Source organism: Colias croceus, chromosome 9 (assembly GCF_905220415.1).
Source record: "Colias croceus chromosome 9, ilColCroc2.1".
In the NCBI taxonomy this organism is placed as follows: Eukaryota; Metazoa; Arthropoda; class Insecta; order Lepidoptera; family Pieridae; genus Colias; species Colias croceus.
In genome coordinates, this window is record NC_059545.1 from 5,050,278 (window position 1) to 5,072,791 (window position 22,514).

At 32.7% G+C, this 22,514-nt stretch overlaps 1 protein-coding gene across 2 annotated transcripts; it reads right to left on the minus strand.

Annotated features, from left to right (window-relative positions):
* Positions 1-2,572: 2,572 nt before the first annotated feature.
* LOC123694465 (methanethiol oxidase) lies at positions 2,573-16,744 on the minus strand. 2 transcript variants are annotated; one of them, XM_045639912.1, is made up of 11 exons: positions 16,708-16,744; positions 11,362-11,513; positions 8,043-8,228; positions 6,162-6,321; positions 5,810-5,921; positions 5,458-5,655; positions 5,274-5,371; positions 5,003-5,187; positions 4,296-4,445; positions 3,146-3,264; positions 2,573-2,760 (listed from the first exon to the last, which is right to left on the minus strand). In XM_045639912.1, the coding sequence occupies exons 1-11, from the start codon at positions 16,742-16,744 to the stop codon at positions 2,712-2,714; spliced, it is 1,446 nt and encodes a 481-aa protein (XP_045495868.1). In that variant the 3' UTR covers positions 2,573-2,711. The 2 variants fall into 2 exon arrangements, with proteins under 2 accessions (XP_045495868.1, XP_045495869.1); XM_045639913.1 differs by lacking the exon at positions 16,708-16,744 and adding an exon at positions 16,073-16,194.
* Positions 16,745-22,514: the final 5,770 nt, after the last annotated feature.

A 22,514-nucleotide genomic window follows, 5' to 3' on the forward strand; every position in this document is an offset into this window, starting at 1 on the left:
CCAGTAAAACTGCTGGCATTTTCCTGTCGCCTTTGTTGCCACTAGCAACGTGACATTTAATACACGCCTCCGCTATTGTTAACCACACACCCTTCAATATTCTTTTATTAACAATATTAAACTTCACTTGAATGTGAACCTTAACACACACGCAGTAAGGTTTGGAATACCTTTGTGTTGGTTAATGCAAATTTTCTTTGCGACATTGTATGTTATGCAAATTAATAATTTGTAAAGCTTAACTTTTGTACCACGGAGATCAAAATTATATAACTACGAAACGACCACGTTTCTTGAGAAGTCGAAAATAGTTGCTAATTTGGTATTTTTATTAAATTTAAATATTCCATTAACTTTTACACGGGATTAACTCGTAGTTTCAAATGGCAAATATCTATTTCAATTTAAAGGGTTCAAGCTTATAAAACCAATTTGTATAAAACCTTTCATTTTAGTGATATTATTTGCGATATTCGGGCAGAAACTCTACTATTGTTTCGGTTAATAAAAGCGTTTAATTTCAGTATTCTGAGCCCTTTGTTGTATTCAATAAATGTAATGAAATCGAAAGGGTGCCTTGAGGTTATAATTACGAGCCATATTTGCTTATCGGTATGCAAATATTGTTAAAAATATTGAATGTTAACTGTCAAGGTCTATTTCATTAATATTTGAAAATATATTGGAAGATTTTATTGACAAATGTATTAAGAATGATGTATGAAATGACTACCCTCGTCGACCTACGATAGAGTTTAAAGATTCAGCAATAAAGCATTGAAAATATAGAAATTCTTTTACATTTGCCAATGTTACTAGAGCAAAATAAACATTCAATTAAAATAGGTCTCCGTAGAAGATAATTTTTGGCACTAATAAATTTCGGATTCCACCCAAATGGTTATTACGGAAGGTACAATTACGTCACCGCACACGTGTTTAACCTACGTTTAGTTCGCCTTCATAACCATTAACAGCGACAGCCTAAGTTCCAAGCCAGCCCACGCACCCATTTCTTAGTTAATATTTCACTGGAATCAAATTACGAAACTCAGGGAACATATTGAGGGAAGGGAAGCGCAGTTATTCGAAACACACGCTGAAACATCTTATGGCCCATGTGAACGTTTGGGAGAGTTATACGCCTCGTAATGGTTGCGACCTCGAATTACAAAAAAGTTAAATGTCAGCGTATTGCGGGAAGATACATTTTTATAGAAGTTGTGTAGTAGGGAGCTGGGTGATATATCATCGTTATTTGAAATTAAATTTGTGATGTGTGTATATCAATCTGCTTCTATTTTCAAATGTGGCTTACATGAATTTGAGCTTGGCTTTGGCTTAGGAATGATATCAACAAAAATGTCATAATCAGAATAAAGACATTATGCATTTTAGTTTATAAACTTCCTATAGGAACTAAAATTTATTTTGCTGTTTCACCTACTGTTTATTTGTATGAGAATCGTTCAATGTAGCAAATAGCTTTCATTGTATACATAAAAGGTTATTTCCGAGGTATGTATAATATCTTGAGACGTAGAAATTACTGAGGTGAAGTTTGAGACGTAAATCCCGACATTCAAGAGCCAGCTCTACATAATTAGGAGTACCTATATTTTGATAGATTATTTCATATTCGCTCTTGTAAATGGAATATCAAGTGATAATTTCTACAGTACTTGTATTTTTTGTTACCTTCACTTTAAAGAGATAAATAACTTTCACCAGCTTAATGACGAGATCTCAAAATAAACCTGTATAAATAGCTTAGTGGTTGATAGTAATTTACATTAAACCTCTCCAACGGGAAACTCTGTGAATAATTAAATATTGTCGTATTGCAAACAGCGGCCATTGCCATTGTAAGGGCTATCTTAATGCCACTTGAAAGTTTGAACCCTTTTAAGCCCTTCATTATCTTGAAAACAATCTTAAATCCCATTTGCCATCGATTTGGCTGAAATATGTTTGAGATCTGAAGATATATTTGTTTTGGTTGTGTCACGTTGACCACCCAATATTCAATGGAATATTTTTAAGCTCTTTCAAAAACATTTTTCTAAGTTCTAAGTACTATTGCAGATGATATTATTGAGAAGCCAAATAAGTCTTTATAGTGACTATGATAATTATGAGGAAATTCGTAATATTTAAACTTTTGTCATTCGTATTTTTCCACTGCATAGCCAGAATAAGTTTTATTTAGTACAAAACTTTGCGTATTTTGAACTTTCAGGCTCTGAGATCCCTTGCTTCGTCAATCGCCACACTTTGAGTAGGACTGTTAACATATTGCATAGTCAAAATCGTTATTCATTCGCATTTAAGTCTACAGTACCCACAGTCTACACGTATTTGTTTTCAACTGGTACCGTATAACAGATCTGATTTCTAAAAAAACAGCTACACTTTCTAGAAAAAAGACAAAACGTTACAAAATTGTTTACTTATTTGTTGAAGCGAACGTCCTGTACCTATCATAAAACAAGTTTTACACGAAAAACAAAGTTGTACATCGGTAAAATGAATGTTTCATTTGGGATCCGCTGACAGGAAATACGAAAATAAATCACGGAATATTACACTTGTATTTGGCTTTCAAACTTTATACAAAACGATCTTATTGTATTAGGTTACATGATTGGATTACATTGTATGAAAATTTATACGATTTTATATAAAAATAATGTTGGCACGCGTTCTCGTGTTTAGTCTTTTGCAAGCCATATGTCGGAGGTGCAGTCACCGCCGGGATACCTGTAATAAAAGAATAAGTTTGCATAAATGAGAATATAATGGCATCATTATTAAAATATTTTATTGACATAAGCATGTGCTTAATTGTGACTTTTATTAAAAAAAATATTATACTCTATATTATATTCTATTATCAGGGGCGTCTGAAAAACAGCGCTGTTTTGGACAGCATTAACTGAGACGCAGCCTTTTGCTTTCTTGTAAGAACCATTACCAACTGTAATGTACTGTGTAATCCAATGTAATGTGATATGAGAAGCAATAAACATCTTTAATTTTTGAAATGTTACAATAATGACTAGGTATACAAAAATTCGTGAACTGCTATAAAGAAAAGGATATATTTATAATTATTTTACCTACTCAAATTAAAGCAATATCATACCTTATTTCATGCGGTAGCACAGGACCATTAGGTTCGTTCCCAAAATGAACGAGAAAGTCTTCATCCAACTTCATTCCTCCATTCTCCCTGTCAATATTTATCTTCACAATCCACCCGCCCTGGTCAAGAGAAAGAAAATCGTTATCCCAGTGTATATCTAACATTAATTAATCAATTTTCATTATACTATCGCCTTCAGGAAGTTAATTAAGTCGATTTCCCTAGTTCCTACCATATTCATTTACCTATTTCTATCTTATCCATTTAAATCTCTACATATAAAGTGATATTGACTGGCATTACTGTTATGATATTGATATATTTAAACACATATTATAATCACAATAAAATACTGCTTAATCGTGTGCAAATTCTGATACGAATATATATAAGAGACACATACAAAATAATTTGTCAAACATGAATTAAAACCGACTGGCAACAAACCGCCATATTTTACAGGAAGAAAGGAACAAAAATAAAACATACATACTTAGTAGGTAAAACGAAAATACAATATTGTAATTCCTACAAAGGATACATAAAACTGGAGTTAGTCCGATATTAAATATAAGGCATCCGTATTGCGGCCCGCTTGGGAGAAAACTGCTGGTATATACCTACAAATAAAATACTTTGTCTTGGACCTTCACATGTGGAGCCGTGTAATGTTTAATAAAGCGCCGGAATTCTACGTTTCTGTGACCCTATATTCTCTTACATAGTTTTTAAGTGTACACATTATCTACTACTAGTTACCAGGCGGTTGTATACCTAAATAAATATTAAATTTGTTACCGTATTTTAATCTGTAAACCCTTTTATAAGCGCGTTACAGAATTTAATTAATTGCCGTCAATTTATGACTTAAATAATTATAAGAGGTCAAGGTTTATAATATTAAAGGTGAAATGATTTACAAAAACGTGAAGTAATTAATAAGTATACAAAATGATCAGCTATTCAAAAATATTATTACTTAAAGTTAAAAAAAATATTTTCTTAAAATCCAAAACAAGACACCATAACAAAAATTTGGTAACGTCTTTTATCAAACATACACTTACCTTACATATGAGGCTCAGTTATGTAATTTTCATGCCTATAGAATAAAGCCTCACACACACACGAGTATATTATCATAACATACCTCTTTAACCATTTGAGGGTAGAATTGTTTGTCCCACGGAGAATAAAGCGACGAAGAGACGTACAAGCGCTTTCCATCCAGAGATAGTTGTAACATTTGAGGGCTGCCATAAAGCCTTTTACCCTTTATTGTGACAGGCTTTGACGGCTCCTAGATATGAAATATTCAATGTTTCAAATGGGACAAGTATAGAATCAATCAAACGTTATGAGGATTTCTCTAATTTTAACTCGTCTTTGTAAAGCGATTGTTTTATTTTCGAAAGGTTTATGTTAAAGTTACAGTTTTAAGGCATTGTTCAACAAAATTACTAATAAATAGTGTACACAGATAATATTATAATAATAACAAAAAAAGAATAATGCATTTTCCGAAAAAGCAAACATTTAAATGTTTGTAAAAGTACCTACTATAAACACAATAAATTTTCTAAAACGTTACCAACACAGCAATATTTTTATTCCAATACCCACAATACAAAAAAGAACATTAATAACCAATGCCTGCAATACTAAGTTAATCGCTCGAACAAAACAAATAATCGTAAAAACTGCGAAACAAAATATTGGATTGCGTAAAGCCGTTGAAAGTAATTTAACGAACAAAGGGTAAACTGAAATGAAAGGAATGACACAGCGAAAAGGTAATTGTGTGAAGTCATGAAACATTAATTTGAAGCGTCATTCGCAATGAAAATGAGAAAATACCTTCAACTCTTTATCATCGACGACCTCCAAATTGTGGTTTGCTATTTGGCCGCCAAGGAATACTTGGCCAGTCAATTTTGGGTTCTTTGTGTCAGATACGTCGTACTGTCTCACATCACCGTGCAACCAGCATGATAGATAAAGGTATTTATCGTCCAGGGAAAGAAGAATATCACCTATCAAAGCTAAAAGAAACAACACAAGACTATAAGTTCCTCAAAATTTACCGCAGCACAGTAAATTTCATGTTCTAAATTATTGTTCATCTTACCATTAATCTTGCTTTCGACACCATCTCGCAAAACAGTTTTTGGTGGAACATCGATCACTTTTTCAGCACTCCATAATCCGGTATCATTTTTGTAGAATCTGAAATATTAATTCAAAGCAACGACTGTTCTATGTATCCGGGGATAAAATAAGGTACTTAATTATATCCGAGCCATATTTCTTACCTGTACACATTCCCCTGTACCGCGCACCCCACAAATCCCTCGGCGGCTTTAGGATTATGGAGAAATCTAGTCTCAAGGGGTGCACACCCTTCTATTCCTAAATCTATGACTTGTATTAACTCGTGCGTCGACCATTTGTAAAAATTCAAGCATGTCCCATATCTCTCCGGGTTAGACAGGTCATCTGGATGGAATCCTCTGGAGAAATAAATGGTTTCGGTTTTTCAGAAATCAAGATTGCGAATAAACGTCTAACGTTTGAATGTCATATTGGACTTTTCGTGACTTTAATATGAATAAATTAATGAAAAAGCTGTTCTTTGAATTTATAATATTAAGAGAAAAATCGTACGATTTGAAATGTTTTGGTGATCCCCACTCGGTGGCTATCATAACATCGTGGTACGGTTGATACCAAAAGTCATATCCGAATTTCGCTTTCTTTTCTCCTTTGGCCCAAGAACCTAAAAATGACATAAGTTCACGATATGCTTTATGTAAGCAAAATTTAAAGAAAAAACGATTAAATAATATCACAATATTGACCATATCTTTTATATAATTATATTTAATTTCATGTAACATTTATAAAATTATCATGATTTAATGTTCTGATTTAACTCTGGTCCGTAAATTTAATTAAAGCAATCACGCATAAATGAACATTTATGACACAATCTCAAACATTCAAAGTATGCCTGTACCTGTCACTTTCAACGTCTTCGAATCAATGAGCACAAAATCGCCTTTCCCATTTTCATCCCTATCGCCCATAGTCGAAATCATGACTTCGCCGGTCGCTAGGCAGTGTACCGAGTGCGGGAAACTGCAGTTGAACGACCTCATTTCAGAGCCATCGATTACCTGGTAATGAGATTTTCGGAGCATGAACACACTATGAAAAAGATATTGGGAGGCGATAAGACGCTCTCGACAAAGTTCGTTCAACATGTTACGGTACGATGAAATTGCTTTAATGCTAACCTTCGATTAGGTAATACTTCCGAACTTCGGCTTGCACAGATACTAAACTTACGGGAGGTACGTTACAAGTTTTAGTTTGTTATTTTGCTTAGAGGAGTTCGTGAGAAACCTGTAAAAATAGATCTTATGATCTTACGTAGTATCAAAGTACTTTGCTATTTTACATGAAGCAAATATTATTATTGTATAATATTATATTGTATTCTATGGTAGTTCAGTGTTTATTTTGGTCCTATGAAATACAACTAAAGTTTTACATTTAGAATGTTTTGTATCAGATTTAGAATACCATATGGGTGACCTCTATAAAAAAAGAGTCGATAACCGAATAACAGCTATACTTTTTATTACACGAATAATGCCCTGATCTCGTATTCTGTAAAGGGAAATAAAAGGTTAAATAGGACGCAATTTATGCTCAGTTCTCGCCCAAATAACTAGTTTGACATGGACCAAAATGTTCCAAGTTTGTAGATGGATCCTAGATGAGTTCTAGGTAGCCGTAATTTCACTTGTGAACTATGTGCCACTGAATAATTATTGCGCTCTAGTTGATGAACGACTTAATTGGGACCGGCAATTAACAATTATTGCTTTGCGTACATTTTACGTAAATTGTTTTATTGGCTACATGTAATAAATGTAATCGCAGTTTAATTCGGGAGGCTCTTGATGAGTTACTAGTTGCAATATTTTTTAATCGTATTGGTGAAAAAAAAGCACTAATGACCTAATTAACACACATGGGAATAATAATGGATGATTTTATAAATGAAGAGATAAACAAATAACTATTTACGACTTTAAATCATAACGGTATGCATCAATATTCAATACCAACACCTTTCTTTATCATTTAAATGTAGAATTTGAAGAACTTAATTATGTTACAGTTTCACAAATTGGTGTTAAGGTTTGCTTCCCACTAAAAATGTGGATAGGTATATCAAATATAAATATCCAAGTATATTAAACTACCCGAAAATCTGTCACGTCAAAAGCCATCACCGCGAAAGTTGCGAACTAGGAATCGCTGTAAAAAGTGGAAATTACAAAAGTTCCCTCGATTCGTTGACATGAAAATTCAGTTTTATGAGTTCGCAAACAAGATTCAGCTTGTGTCCGCGACTGTACGAACATCGAGTTCTTAAGTATGGAACCGCAATAGAAACTTTATAGACCAGCATAAGCGCTTTAGCGCTATAAAAATGTACTTTACTTCTTTAACCTCATGTTAATTGAACGCATATTCTTTGAAAACACATATAACCATAGAAAAAAAGTAAAATATATTGTATTGAAAACATATCGTATCAAATCAATTGATTCGATATATTTCATTTCCGTTCGTTTCATTTTCTCACCTGTAAATATAACGGGCTTAGAAAATATTTGTTGTACCAACTTCAACAGTCTCCGATTTCCTCATAGTTATGTTTTTTATAAAAATACTTACTGAATTATTGTTTTAGCAATTTAGTCGATATTAAATAATAAGAAAAGCCATATTAAATAATTCGTTATAAAATACAAAATCTATTTAAATAATTCAGATAGAATATCGCAAATATATTTCTAATATTGGCAAACATAAAACTCACCTTATGAAGCTCCGGTTTTCTAGGATTAGTCCCCACATTAAGCACAAAAACGTTACTAGAATGAAGGCTTGGACACACAAGCATGTCCCTCTTCAGCTCGGGCTTGTCGAAGCAGCTTGAGCAGACGTTCCAGCCGCTGTGATGTAACTCATCCTCTATCGTACCGGTATATGTACGATGAATTACCTGTAGTTTTTCAACTTTGATTACTAATTCGGTAAGAATAAGTACATAATTAAATAGATGCACATACTTTAATAATGTACTTAAACAACCACAGATTACTCTACAAACTATTCTAACTATTTGATAAGTATGGAAGGATTACATTACATACATAAATAACACTATCAATGATTTTATTGTAGACTAAGTTACCCTGAATGATATTAGAGATGTTCTGTAAAAAGTCAAAACATACAGCAATACAAACTTAATAAATTTTCTCCTACACCACGAAGAGCTTAACATACATTTTCACTCAGAATCTACTAGAATAGAAACAAATAAAAGCTAATACCATTTACAAATAACTTAACTGTGATTCATCGGTGTGTTGCATTACGCTTGTTAATTTAGATCTGTACTGCGCTGGTCCGACACAATGATACTTTTCCGAGTTAAATCCTGAAATCCTTCTGGATTACTCGCTGTTATTGTCTAGCTAGAACACCGTTCTATACCGAGCGAGCGTTGGACATAATTCTATTTATTATATACTTTAGACATTTATAAACAACTAGCGGTCCGCCCCGGCTTCGCCCGTGGTACATATTTCGCAATAAAAAGTAGCCTATGTCCTTTCTCGGGTATCAAAATATCTCCATGCCAAATTTCATGCAAATTGGTTCAGTAGTTTAGGCGTGATTGAGTAACAGACAGACAGACAGACAGAGTTACTTTCGCATTTATAATATTAGTATGGATGTAACAGTAGAATAATTATTGTATGTTGACTATGCAAATAGAGACTGTGTAGTCTTTTTTGAATACTTAATTGTGTAAAACAATTTTCTATGCTTAAGCGAAAGCTTTTCAGACACAGAAGGTACCCATTTTTATTTTATCAGGTTTAAGATAATGAGCGAATTCATTTATATTCAACTAGCAATTCGGTGTATTGTTAGGAACCTATATCATCTCCAGAAACATGGGCTTTCCAAAACGTACAAATGTCACACCGCACACGATAAAATCATAATTCAGATGTAAAATCATTACTCGTATTATACATAATTTTAGTTCGAAACGACTACACTGATTATACTTTCGAACATGAATATCGAGATTTGGAAATAACAATTAATAAATAATAATTTTTGCGCGCGATAAATAAAGCTCTAGGCTTACACTGAAGGTATTATAAATATTACAAAGAGTCATGCAATAAATCGTATGTTAGCTACAACTGAGTAACCAAGAACATTGTAACAATACACAGTGGCGTAGCTATCATATGGCCAGGTGGTGCAGTGCACCAGGGCCCCGGAGCTCAGGGGGCCCTCAAACCTCAGCTTTCAAAAAAAAAATTTTTCTAATAAAAAAAAAACAATTCATACGGATGATGATTGGTATTTGTGTATTTGAATAGTTACGGAAGGATTGTCGATAGCTTTATCGATAGGTCGACAGATGATTATGGTTGGATGGATATATCTATAGATGGATATATATGGATAATAATATTCGCCAGCTTTGCAAAGAAATTTTAACAAAATTTGGCGTGCTCGAATGTGACCTAACGGAAGTGTATACAGCGATGCTACTGTTTCATACAATTCCTGTTACTTCCGCGGCAGCAGAAAGATCTTTCAGTAAACTGAAGATTATTAAAAATTATTAACCGACTTCAAAAAAAAGGAGGAGGTTATCAATTCGGCCGGTATATATTTTTTTTTTTTTTATGTATGTACACCGATTACTCCGAGGTTTCTGAACCGATTTACGTGATTCTTTTTTTGTTCGATGCGGGATGGTGTCGAATTGGTCCCATAAAAATTTTATTCGGATAGGCCCAGTAGTTTTTATTTTATGAGCATTTTTGTCTGTAGGTATTTGTAAATTTTGCAAGTGCAAGTTTGAAGTCGGTTGTTTTTAACGCAGTTATCACTTGTTTAAGAAACAGCATTCGACAAGATCGCCTCCGACATTTATCGTTAATTGCAATAGAAAATGAGGCGGCATCAAACTTGGATTTGAGTGAAATTATAGACGAATTCGCAAAAATTGAAATTATAGGGGAATTCTGTTGAAAATCGTTTTTTTCATTAATTAATCTCATCTGTACAATAAATATTCTATATTGTCATGTGCGTCGTTGTTTATTTATTCCCCTTTTCTTCTATTAAACACATGGAGATTCTAATAGAGACGACGTATGGATTTAGCCTACTAGGGATAATATTCTATATTGTCATGTGCGTCGTTGTTTATTTATTCCCTTTTTCTTCTATTAAACACATGGAGATTCTAATAGAGACGACGTATGGATTTAGCCTAGTTACTAGGGATAAGTTCACTTACCTACTGTTTTCTATTCTTATTCTTATCAATAATTTTGAAGGCAAATATAAGTTCAAACTACGCGGAAAGAGGGGAGGAGGGCCCGATTCTTTCCCTATGCACCAGGGCCCTAGTCCCCTTAGCTACGCCACTGACAATACATTTAGGAAATACGGTTGCTTTACGTGTAAATAAAAAGCATTGGCAATACTAAAATCCGATAAGCATGAAGTTCAAGTCGGTCGAGTTTTCATTCGGGCGAATAGTTCACTGCAAATATTGGTTCATTCTATCGACGTTTGGACAGGGGGTTTAGTTCGAACATGCAATCTCAGTCTTACAAATATATCGATTGCAAAAAATACGTGCTCTCTCGCCTCGCAGTTTCTATTTGCGAAATTCAATATTATTTTGTTTGGACTGCAATACGGTTAACGAGGTTTTGTTAGCTGTAAGGAGGGTGCCGAATATGATTGCAAATAGCTAATAACTCTTTTGAAGTAAGTCGTTTTTTTATTTTTCCCCTCTTCATTGTGGGTATACTAATCTGCATCAATAATTCAATCTTTAATCTCATGAAATCTTTTATTAGTAATTTGTCTGAATACAGATTTTTATGACATAAAATTAAGTAACGGCTTTTACACATTAGTTTATTTTACACAATATAAGAACCCATCTTGTGTGTAAATCCATTTTCTTCAATTACGAATTCAACATTAAAAGAACATCACTGTATTATTAAGAAATATGTACTTAGTACTGCGAGCGAATTTTTCTTTTGCTTATTTAACAAAATTGTAATAACAAAATGTACCTGTGAATAAGTGGGAGATTCGGGATCCACGTCCACAGTAGATATGTAGTCTTGTTTAGTTTTATCTGGCTGCACACAGATCACGTACAGAAGGTCTTCTCTAGGGCCATTGTGAAATGCATCTAATGGCGTCGCGTACCCGGGACCCTTGCCTGTGGGATAATCTTTTATGTACACGTGATTATTATATGAGAAGTTAATGTTGGGTAAGGTACTGTTGCGGTTGTAAAGTATCAGAATGTACTAGAACTTCTGCTGAACCACACAATCAACCATACAGAATTAGATACGTATTAAAATATACGTGAGTTGATCACTACGTGTACTAGGCTATTAATAGTATTATAATTATTATCTGTGCTCCGTGCATATTTTCTATTTTCAATGGTTATACTTTTATAACTATTATTATTTGTACAATGCAAAATTGAAGGTTTTAATTTGAACTTCATTATTTATTTATTTTTAACCGACTTCAAAAAAAGGAAAAGGTTTGTTCAAGGTCAAGTGCAAGTTTGAAGTCGGTTGTTTTTAACGCAGTTATATAGACTTGTTTATAATATTGAGCTGGGTTAGGGTAAAGAGATTTGTTTTATACTACCTACACTGTACCGCCTGAAAATGAAACGTCATTTGATGATCAGTATAAAAACTACTAAAGGTACTTATACATTCTCAAAAGTAACGCGGAGTAATTCTGTCTTGAAGAATGTTTGAAAAATTAGGGTGCTGTCAAAAACGCGCTTGGAAGTAAGCTGATACGGGACTCAACAGAAATATAAATGAATCCGCCACTCAATCACATTCCCTTAGCTGTAATATAATAATAAGGCTCCCATGATTTATACTAGCAATGAATTATATAGGTTTATGACTAATGAGATTATTATTTTAATCTAGCACTCAATCACTCTGTATTCAATATTCACAACTTGATAATTACACGCTAACTAGATGCAAACATATTAATGTTATTACGTCGTATAAAAAATGTTGTTGTTACATTTAGTGTAAATGTAGAAAAGTACTTAAATGTTAAATTCTTAAAGTGCATGTCAAGCAAGATGTCTGCTTTAATATTTATTAAGCAGAAATATTACTTACTTTTATATTTTAATACTAACTAATAGATGATTCCTTGAATACTACGTTACTTCTTTATAGGCATCAACCTTAAGAACTATGAGATCTTGTCTCCAATCTTCGAACAGATCTAATAAAACAAATAACAATGTCTGACAGGCGACCGAAATCTGAAAATAAATGCGCTTATCCCGTTATACAATAAAGGTATAAACTTGCCATTTCTTATTTATTTTATTTGTCGTTAAACGTAGGTAACGTACGGTGTCGGTAGGGGCATCATAAAATGGGTTTTTCCACAAAGAAAATGACATTTGTCATTTTCCTCGGCCGAGTTATGTGCCTGACCGAGTTGCCTCGCGAGGCTGCTCTCTCTGTGCAGACCCGTCCGCCTAATGAAGAAGCCAGAATGTTTGCCAAAAATTTACACCCGATAAATTTAAAAAGAGAAATTAAAGCTAAGACCTTTTATACATTATTAAAATTTACATCAAAAATACAAAATAATGAATTTTGAGGTTATCAAACTAAAAATAAACAGAGCGAATGCTAAAATTATTCAATTACTAACATGGAGGGAGCGTCCCTCGCTTCTGTAATCGCGTCAGGTAATGCCTGCATATAAATTACTCCTTTGTGTTGTGTAATCTCATCAGTCGGCTATTGTTTGTTTATCATACGAATATGCATCCTTAACTTAACACGCATCGTAATTTTGTTACCGCCACAATCACGCGCCTTTAAATTACGAATGTCCATATGAGTTTGCGTTTTACGGACATTAATTAATGCTTTTGCGAAGGTCGTTTAACATCTATAGTTCTCATAGACTTGTGTTGATTTTGTACTATGCACAGTTTAATTTAATCTCTATTATTTATTAGATAATAACACCTAAAATCAGAACGTCTGTCTTATCCCACATTTTACGACTCTCTTGACGACATACTGGAAGATTTTCTTAAAATATTGTCTACAAAAAGTAGGTTATAACTATAAAGTTAAGTTGTAAAAAATATAGGATAAAAGGGCCTTAACAAATTACAATATAAAACATCACGATCGTTATTGGTTTATTATATCAGGAAAGCTTTTTTATCTTGAAAAACATGATCCTTAAGGTTTTTATAACCATTTCTTTATTCACGGTAATAATATAATAAATTACAGAGTTGTTGCATAAATACAAAATTTAAATATTGTTAGAATTGATTACAGGCAAGTAGAGAAGATACGCCATAATGAAAACAGGGTAAATTAACTTCATCTTTTGCGTTATCGTAGGAACGTGATTCGTTACAATAGATAATAATAAATAAAGTAAAAATAATTATTTTAGTTTTATTTAAAGGTTATCTATTCTGTTTTGATGAAACAGTTGATAAGTTCCTTTTAGTATGTAATAAATATATTAAAAAGCGCTTACTCACCCCTTTTCTCATAATTAATTATGAATACAATGTTTTTAAATGTAATCTGTTTGTTGAACAGTGTTTTTAAAATATATCATACCAGTTTTCTATACTTTTCCTGGCATAAACAAAATTAAAAAAGAAAAATATTTAATTGTAAAAAATGAATTAGACAAAACATATTATTTAATGAATGAATCATCAGTTAATGAATGGCACATGAAAACATTAAAGTAAATTTCGCAGTGTAACTTATAAAAGCAAATATGTGCTCAATTATGGTTAATGAGGTGAACACGAATATAAAATTATTTTAATATTTATGAATACTGTTTTCAATTCGAGTATTCAAATAAATTAAGGTTATTGTATGTTAATAGATTTATTCTATAAGAATACTTCAGTTTAATGGTCTATTTTTATTCCACTCATAATAGCGCTATTATATACCTACTACACACATACAATTCAAATTTTGGCTGTGACATATACATATACCATAGCAAGTAAAATAAATAAAACAATATGAATACTTGGTGCTTTACCACTTATGTATGTTTTATCTTCTAAAAATAATTCAGTTCAGTTTTATCTGTAGTTAGCTGAATGCACGTAGCATACATGATTTCATTTTTTATGATGCATTTTATTATAAGAGAAGAAGCTGCAAAATATACTAATAGACAAAAGTAATTACGAAAACAGTGGAAAAATAACAAATAATAATTAGGCCTCATCATAACTGCGATTATTGATTTTCACACAAAATAACCACATACTTTTTCAAACAGTGTCATTTGTATACATTTATCTTTTTATCCGTATTTTTAAAAATCAAAATTTTTCATGAAATTCAATAATATATCCGCTCTATGAATAATCCTATTCCTCATCCATATTAAAAGTTAAGTACACATTTCATTATCCCCAAAGATATTTCTTTTCAATTGACAAGCTTGGGTCATTTTTTATTAAGAACCCATCAGGTAGCGGTATATAAAAGCGTCTTTATATCTTTGATAGAAGTTCCTGATAGCTTTTCAAGTAGGTTACCGCCTCTGAAAAAACCTATTGAGAAAGAATGTCAACAAAGATTTCTTTGGTACTGTTTTCTTAGGTTTTTAATGAATATGGTCGGAACGAAATAATATATTTTGAAGGCTTACAGCATTTATATTTATAAATGATTGCAAATATACACATCTATACTAATTACTAATATTGTAAAGCTGAAGAGTTTGTTTGAACGCGCTAATCTCATCAACTACTGGTCCAATTTGAAAAATTCTTTCGGTGTTAGATAGCCCATTTATCGAGGTAGGCTATAGGTTATATATCATCACGCTAGGACCAACAGGAGCGGAGCAATGCGGGTGAAACCGCGCGGAGCAGCTAGTATTTAATAAACATCACCTGTTTTAGAATTACAAAAACCTTTACAACCGATGAGCATAGAAATATTTATAAAATACTTAATTTGAACGAAATATAAACTTTATAGACTTAGAAATAATAAAAAGGGGTGTAGCTGTAAATATTATTCTGAATAATTCAGCGAAAGAAAACAATGCGAGCAATATACGAAGAATACACATAGCAAACCAATGTAAAGTTTATCTATTTTTAACAAACATAATATTGTTATCATATGTTTATTTAAATTGGTTTAAAGTACTGATAAATTCGATACAACTCGTCTCGTGACAAGTCAAACAAACGCTGATATATCGATAAAATAATTCAATTCTGCTCACATGTAGGTAATGGACCTAAATAGTAAATGTTTTTGTTATTAATATAATTATAGTGATATATTTATGTTTATCTCCGGAGCCCAGACAGGAATTCAAAATATTTTCGTATTTCAAAAATTGCTTACATGACCATGTTACACAAACCGGTCCTTATTTACTATGACTGAAGTAACCTAATAATTGACTAAATAAACACTACATTCTGGTTACAAAATTTCAGTTTCATTTCTGCTAAAATAGAGTTATTTTTCAAAATGACATTTATTTTAAAAATATCTCAACTCCATAATATCAAGGTCGCATAACAGATAAAACTGGTTGAGCTCTAATGAAGCGTATTGTTTACTAACAAGAAAACTAATTTTAAACGCATATAAAACCGCGCAGACGAATTATCTCCATACCTCTTTAGAACTACGGCTTAAACATTACAATAGTTAATACTTTATATTATTTACTTACAGCAAGACATTTTATATCCAATATTTTGTCACTCACGAGTAAATAACTGACAGATAAATAACCGGTCGAATGATCACTGACATACACGACGCTCAAAGATTACGGTAAACGATCTTTCTATAGCCGTCTCTTTCTTACACACTACATACATTTGTATGTTAATGCCTGAGTAATTAGGTGCAAAACACTCGAATTTTACGGCCCAAACATTTGCTACAGTGTTATTTTAATTCCATTAATGAATATGTGATTTCATCATGGGAAATATAGTAAATTGTATGTCTTACAACGCAATTTTTTTTATTTATAGTAAGTATTTTGTTTAATCATTAATGTATAAAGTGTGGACTGTTTTAAAACCAGTAGGTAGATTTTTAACCCATTGAGCCCCGAGCGGCCCGATCGGTGCACGACACAATAGATTTTCTATTGTGTCTGTGATTCCGGGGCCTGAGTTAGCTACAGTGTCAAGTGCTGTATTAAAAAACTAGTGCTTTTTTAGTTAGACGCTAACAAATCTAACAATAATAAAAATAATCTTCCAAATAATCGAAAGCAATAAAAGTACTTTTGAAATGATAAGTTAAACGTGAGTATAGCTTGACAATACGAAACAAATTGTCTTTATGCCTTACCCAGATACGTGAGCAAAGACATCATTCGATGCAACATTCCCTCGCTAAAACCAGTGAAGGCGAAGATACTTTTCAGCAAAATTGTAGCTACTGAAATAAGACAGAGATATGCTACGTACGTGCTTTGCCTGCAAATCGCGTATTCACTTGCCGTCATAGTCTTTGAAAGATTAACTGTTTCAAACTAAAGTTTATTGTCACAATTTGTATCGTTCTTTAATATTAATTAAATATAAAGTTATTTATACATTTAAAAGCTAACACAATTCATCGCTTACGCGACATAAAACTTCTACGCGCAGACTTGCGTCTGTGTGAGTGATTGTCTTGCATTATTCTCCGCAAACTAGAATGTTGATGAAACTCGTGACGTATAGAAATTTGTCTGCTTATATTTTTAAACAGAATTTGCCACAGCGCTTTGTCCTTATTTTTCCACAATAAATCTGCAGTCTTCTCCTTAATCCTACGCATATTTTCCTCCAGTCTCCTAGCTTTTATTTCCATTTGTATGAGCGAACGGGTCGTATTTGTCAAAAGGCGGTACAGGTATTCTTTTCTCCTCGTTTTCCTCGGTTCCGAGACGGTCGCATTTATCATGGACTCGTATTGAATGGAGTCTGGCTCTTGAGTTTCGTTTGTAATCCGCGATTGTTCGGTTTTGATACGGAGCAAAATACCGGCGAGGACAATTACGAATGCAAAACTTAAGAGCATGAAAAGTTTGGCGTGGTTGTAGAGGGGTTTCGAAATAAAATTCATGACAGCGCAGTTTGCTACATATTACGTGGTGAGATGTTTGTTTGTTTGTTAAATGGATCGTGTCAGCAACAAGTCACGTGTTCGCGAGGCGGAACGCATGAGGCGCCCTCTCGCGTCGTCAGCAAAAACGGTACTGAGTTGAGGGAAAACACGCCGGCCGGTGCGACGCGCCCTGCGAGTTTCCCGATGACTTTTCAACTGAGATGCGCGAAAATTAAGGAAAGGTGGATGTGGCATGTTAGTGTCTAAAACACGCTGTAATTTTTAACTTATTCTAGCATATCAGGCCTCTATGCGATGTTCTACTCACAATTGGCTAATGAACTCAAATATTGTGCTATAAATAATATTTATTACTACAGTGGATATTATTTAATATTGATCGAAAATCAATTGAAAGTTGTATAGAATTTGTAGATTAATATGTAGAAAATAATCGACAAATATTATTATTTAAAAATATCTTCGTTATTTATTTAGATGCGCTTTTCAAGAAAGTTTCGTAGCTTGTTGGCAAGTGCGTAAGTAACAAAGGAAGGGGCATGAACTCGTCTACCTACAATGTCTCACTGGTTTCAGTAACAACTGTTTGTCTTATAGCTTTATATGAGAACATGAAGGTATAATATAATCTATTGTATTATGTGAAATATTATGGATAGAATTTCTTAATAAGCGGGCCGTAACATTATAATCTACCTTTCACTATGAAGATATTTTATAGCAGTGTAGTAAATAATGTTTTTTTTTTGTTTATGTGTGTGTTTCCAATTAATTGTAAAGTGTAATAATTCTTACAACTACTGATGCAAGAATATCTTACAGATGCAAATAACTTCTTCTTACTGCATGTGCTTGCATAGATAAGAAACTTTAAAATAAGTATAAAATAGTTTAATACAATTTGTAAATATTCCACTATTTTCTACGTATTGAATACCGACTGAAATGTATATTCAATCTTCTATAGGGATATTAGTATTATTCGTTGTATTGTTATTTGTTAATCTTTGTATTAATTTGAATTTGTATAAGGATAATACCTATTATATGAATGATAATCATATTCAATTCTTAAGTCTTTTTCTAAATCATTTTTTTACACATTGGCATAGAAAAACTGTCTGAATGAACATAGAGATGTGAGAATGGCAGGTTAGGTTATGCTAGGCGCTAGCGTGTACAAAAATTCGGTTGCATTTTAACCAACGCCGTTAACACGTTATGAATGTGTAAATTCTTTTAAAAATATTCGATTTTAGGAATATTTACAGTTAGGTTGCCAACACATCTGCCGCAGGGGAGATATCCCAAATACTGACATTACTATTGCATTGACGTGCTAACACTTTTACCGATGTATGCTGTGCTGATGGATGTGTTTGTTAGTGTGCGTCAAAACAATACAGGGTTGTTATACGCTGTTTGGCAGATGTATTTGATTGATAGGGTGTTTTAAAAATGTTTGAATCCGTATTATAAGCAGCGCACGCATTGTTTTGCTTGAATTTTGAATAGGACTAGGAAATATATTATTAGATAATATTGAAGTCCATTAAATTTTAATTACTTAGAAGTGAATTGCGAATTTTGGATAAGTATTAAAATTATTGAATTCAAGTAAAAAAAAATAAGTTTCCACGTCACGTACCAAGCACGTAATTTCCTAAATCATTTGTTAATTGTTTAAATAAACATATTATATTCAGGTTAACTTCCATATTTGTTTTTTGTAATTCTATTGAAGACAAAAAAGAAAATCAAATCATTTATGTTTTTACGTTGTGCTAAAACAATTTTATTCTATTACAAATTACAATCTTGTCCCTACTTAGGTATTTTTCATCACGACGCAACGTCTCGTTGTAAAAAGTCATGAAATTAACATTGCAGCCAACATTTGAGCTAATACAAAGAAACGACTTCATAAAATCACAGAGATCCTCAACACTCCTCTGTTTTCCAAGCCCAGCAGCTGCCGCCGGAAGATAAGCGACCCTTTCTTTTAACTTTTCTTCTTTTAAATTGATTTTTTCCAGGAAAAAAGTGTCTATAAAATTTTAACAGCGTCTAAGACGTTACAAGTTTCGTGAAGTGACTATAACTTTCATATCGATTTCAAATTTACAAAGGGGACTGGGATACACTTTGCCAAATTGAATCGCGTTGAATATTTTATAAAAAAATTGGTTGTCTGTAAAGTCGGTTTACTGACGATACTGTTGAACGTGACAACGTCCGATTGTGCTTCTTTCTCGCTCGTTCCGCGCTCTCGCTTGCACTTCAAGGCCACGGAACGCCTCAGAGCGAGAAAACGCCGCATGAGTCATGTTTATTCGTGCGTGCAGCCGGCTCTATCGAAATACAAGACGTTGTCACGTCAAAAATCCCTTACGTTTAATGCTTCTTTCTTGTTAAACAATAGCGTCGTTTTAAGTGTACTGATCTTGTTTGCGTAAAAATATATGACATACTTTATGTAAGTATACACTATACAGAATAAATGAAGATTGATCATTTAAAACAAAAAAGTGAATCTGTAATTCAAATCAACGTAACTAATATATTTTTAAAATTAAAAAAAAATGTACAATATTAAAGTATGATTTAGATCATGGGCTGTAATACAAAACAGTTATATTTTACGTCAGGTATGCAGTCTAATAACGTCATCTCGACACAAGCGCACGTACAAAGGCTCACAAGAATGCATGCTAAGGACACTTCCTTCTGCCTTTGTCAGCCTCGCTACAGGAAGAACCCGATTTGGCTGCTTCAGCCTAAATATAATTTATATCCTCGTTTTTATGAAACTCACATTTCATAACAACTTTTCACTTCGCTCTCCAGCTAGCCAAATCGAGTTACGCAAAATTTACAAACTCTAATATAAAAATATGTTTTTATAAACTCGAAACTGAAAAGTGATAACCGAAACGTATTTCGAAAGTTGGTAAGCGATTTTTTCCACTCGACATCAATTTTTCAATTCCATTGAATTCAGTTTTACGATGTCATTCCCTGACGTTATTGATGCAGTTTATTATAGCTTCATGTATACATATGAGAGTGAGAGATTACGTGACTTCATCTAAACGCCAATATTTGTCGATATTCATCCTTTAAAGCGATGGAGTCAATATACTTTTTATAACACCCAATGCCGTATTATTAGGTGTGAGAGTATTCGTTTTATCTGATATGTAGCCCCTCGGGAGCGTCTGCTGAAAGGTTTAATATTTAGAGAGTTTTCCACCTGGATTTTTGTGAATATTGGTGAAAATTTATACTTTTAAACCCTTAATGTTTTAATGCATAAATAACGGTACTTATTATATTACTAGCGGTCCGCCCCGGCTTCGCCCGTGGTACATTCTCTACATAAGAAACATCCTCGTACTTCAAGGAATATAATAAAAAAATAATCAACGAAATCGGTTCAGCCGTTCTCGAGTTTTGCGGTTACCAACACATTTGGAGATACATTTTTATTAGAGGTATATAGATTAATGTATGATTGTAATATATCATTTCTAAAAGAGCAATGAATGAACCTATTTGGTTGAAAGGGATGAAGAAGGATTATATTTAAGAGGATTTGAATACAAAAGGAATGTTCGAATGACAGCAGGAAGATGAACGAAGAATTTCGGGAAAAACACCCTTTTACGCCGTCCCTAAGTAAGAATAAAAGCAAAGTATAGGTATAGCAAACAATGTCAATAGCAGCTCGTTGTTTTCAAAGAAATAATTTACTTTGCGTACCTAGTGATTTACATCTTTTTACTGCTGAAAAGTGTAGTTTAACTATTATAAAGCAGACATTTTTTAAATGTTGACTCAAAATTTTCTAGAAATGCATGTGTTGTCGACGAATTCACACTTTAAATAATTAAGAATTGTATGAAGTATTATGCAATATGCTCGATTAAAAGAAAAATACATTGACAGCTTTAAGTTTTCACATGCATATATTATATAGAGGTACATTTAAAACGGCAAAAGAAATATACCTACAAACAGACGCAGTATACGTCTCACGCACACCGTTATATAGGAGGATGCTTTATCAATTAAGGGCCCACTTAGGGACTGTATATTCTCATTTGCTCATGTGATTATCCTTTTAGAGGGGTATCGTAATTTATAGTTTTCCACTTCCCATTAAGCTCGCTAAATGGAGGATCATGTATCTTTGTACCATAAAAAGATTGAAAACATGAATTTGTGTGAAGATGAGTAAAAATTAAGCCTTAAATTCGAAATAACAAAAGATAGGTAGTCAATTCAAAACTGGGGACTTTTTTGAAACAATCAAACCGCTTTTATTTATTTTATTCATGGAATACTTTTACTGTGCTTCTACTTCTTTTGTTAAAAAAATACACTACCACTACCTCTGAAATCTAAAGGATCAATAAGAAATATAACAATTATACTAATATACCGTACTGTTTATCTGATATTTCATGTATATTTATTTGGAATCATTATAAACACGTCCAGTTAACAAATAAACGTTTTTCTTTTCCTCTCTTTTGTAAAACAAAGTATTACCTACCTACCAAACTTCTAAATTTGTTCCACAAGTCTCGAGTCAAGGTTATCTACGGAATATTAAAACATTATAAATAAGAAATTTTTTCGAAAACATAATAATAAATAGTTGTTTCGTATACCCTTCAAACATCTCGTACTTACTACGGAAACTTTTTCATATAATGACAAGCAGCGAAATAGATAAAATAAAATTCTTGTTGGCAAAAGTTGTATAACTTGTATTATTATATTATTCATATCCACTTTAGAAGTTCTTCTGAGGTCACTACTTTTTATGTAAAGTTGTAAGTTTGTTTGTTGTAAGTGTAATAAAATGTTAGGATGCATTTACGGTCTGAAGAAATTGTTACTTCAAATTCAAATTCAAATTACATTTATTTGGAAGAATGTAGTTACAAAATTAGGTGTTATTATTACAATGTTATGGCGCTAATACATTCTACCCACTATGGGTGTGTAAATATTTAAATAGAAATAAATTACAC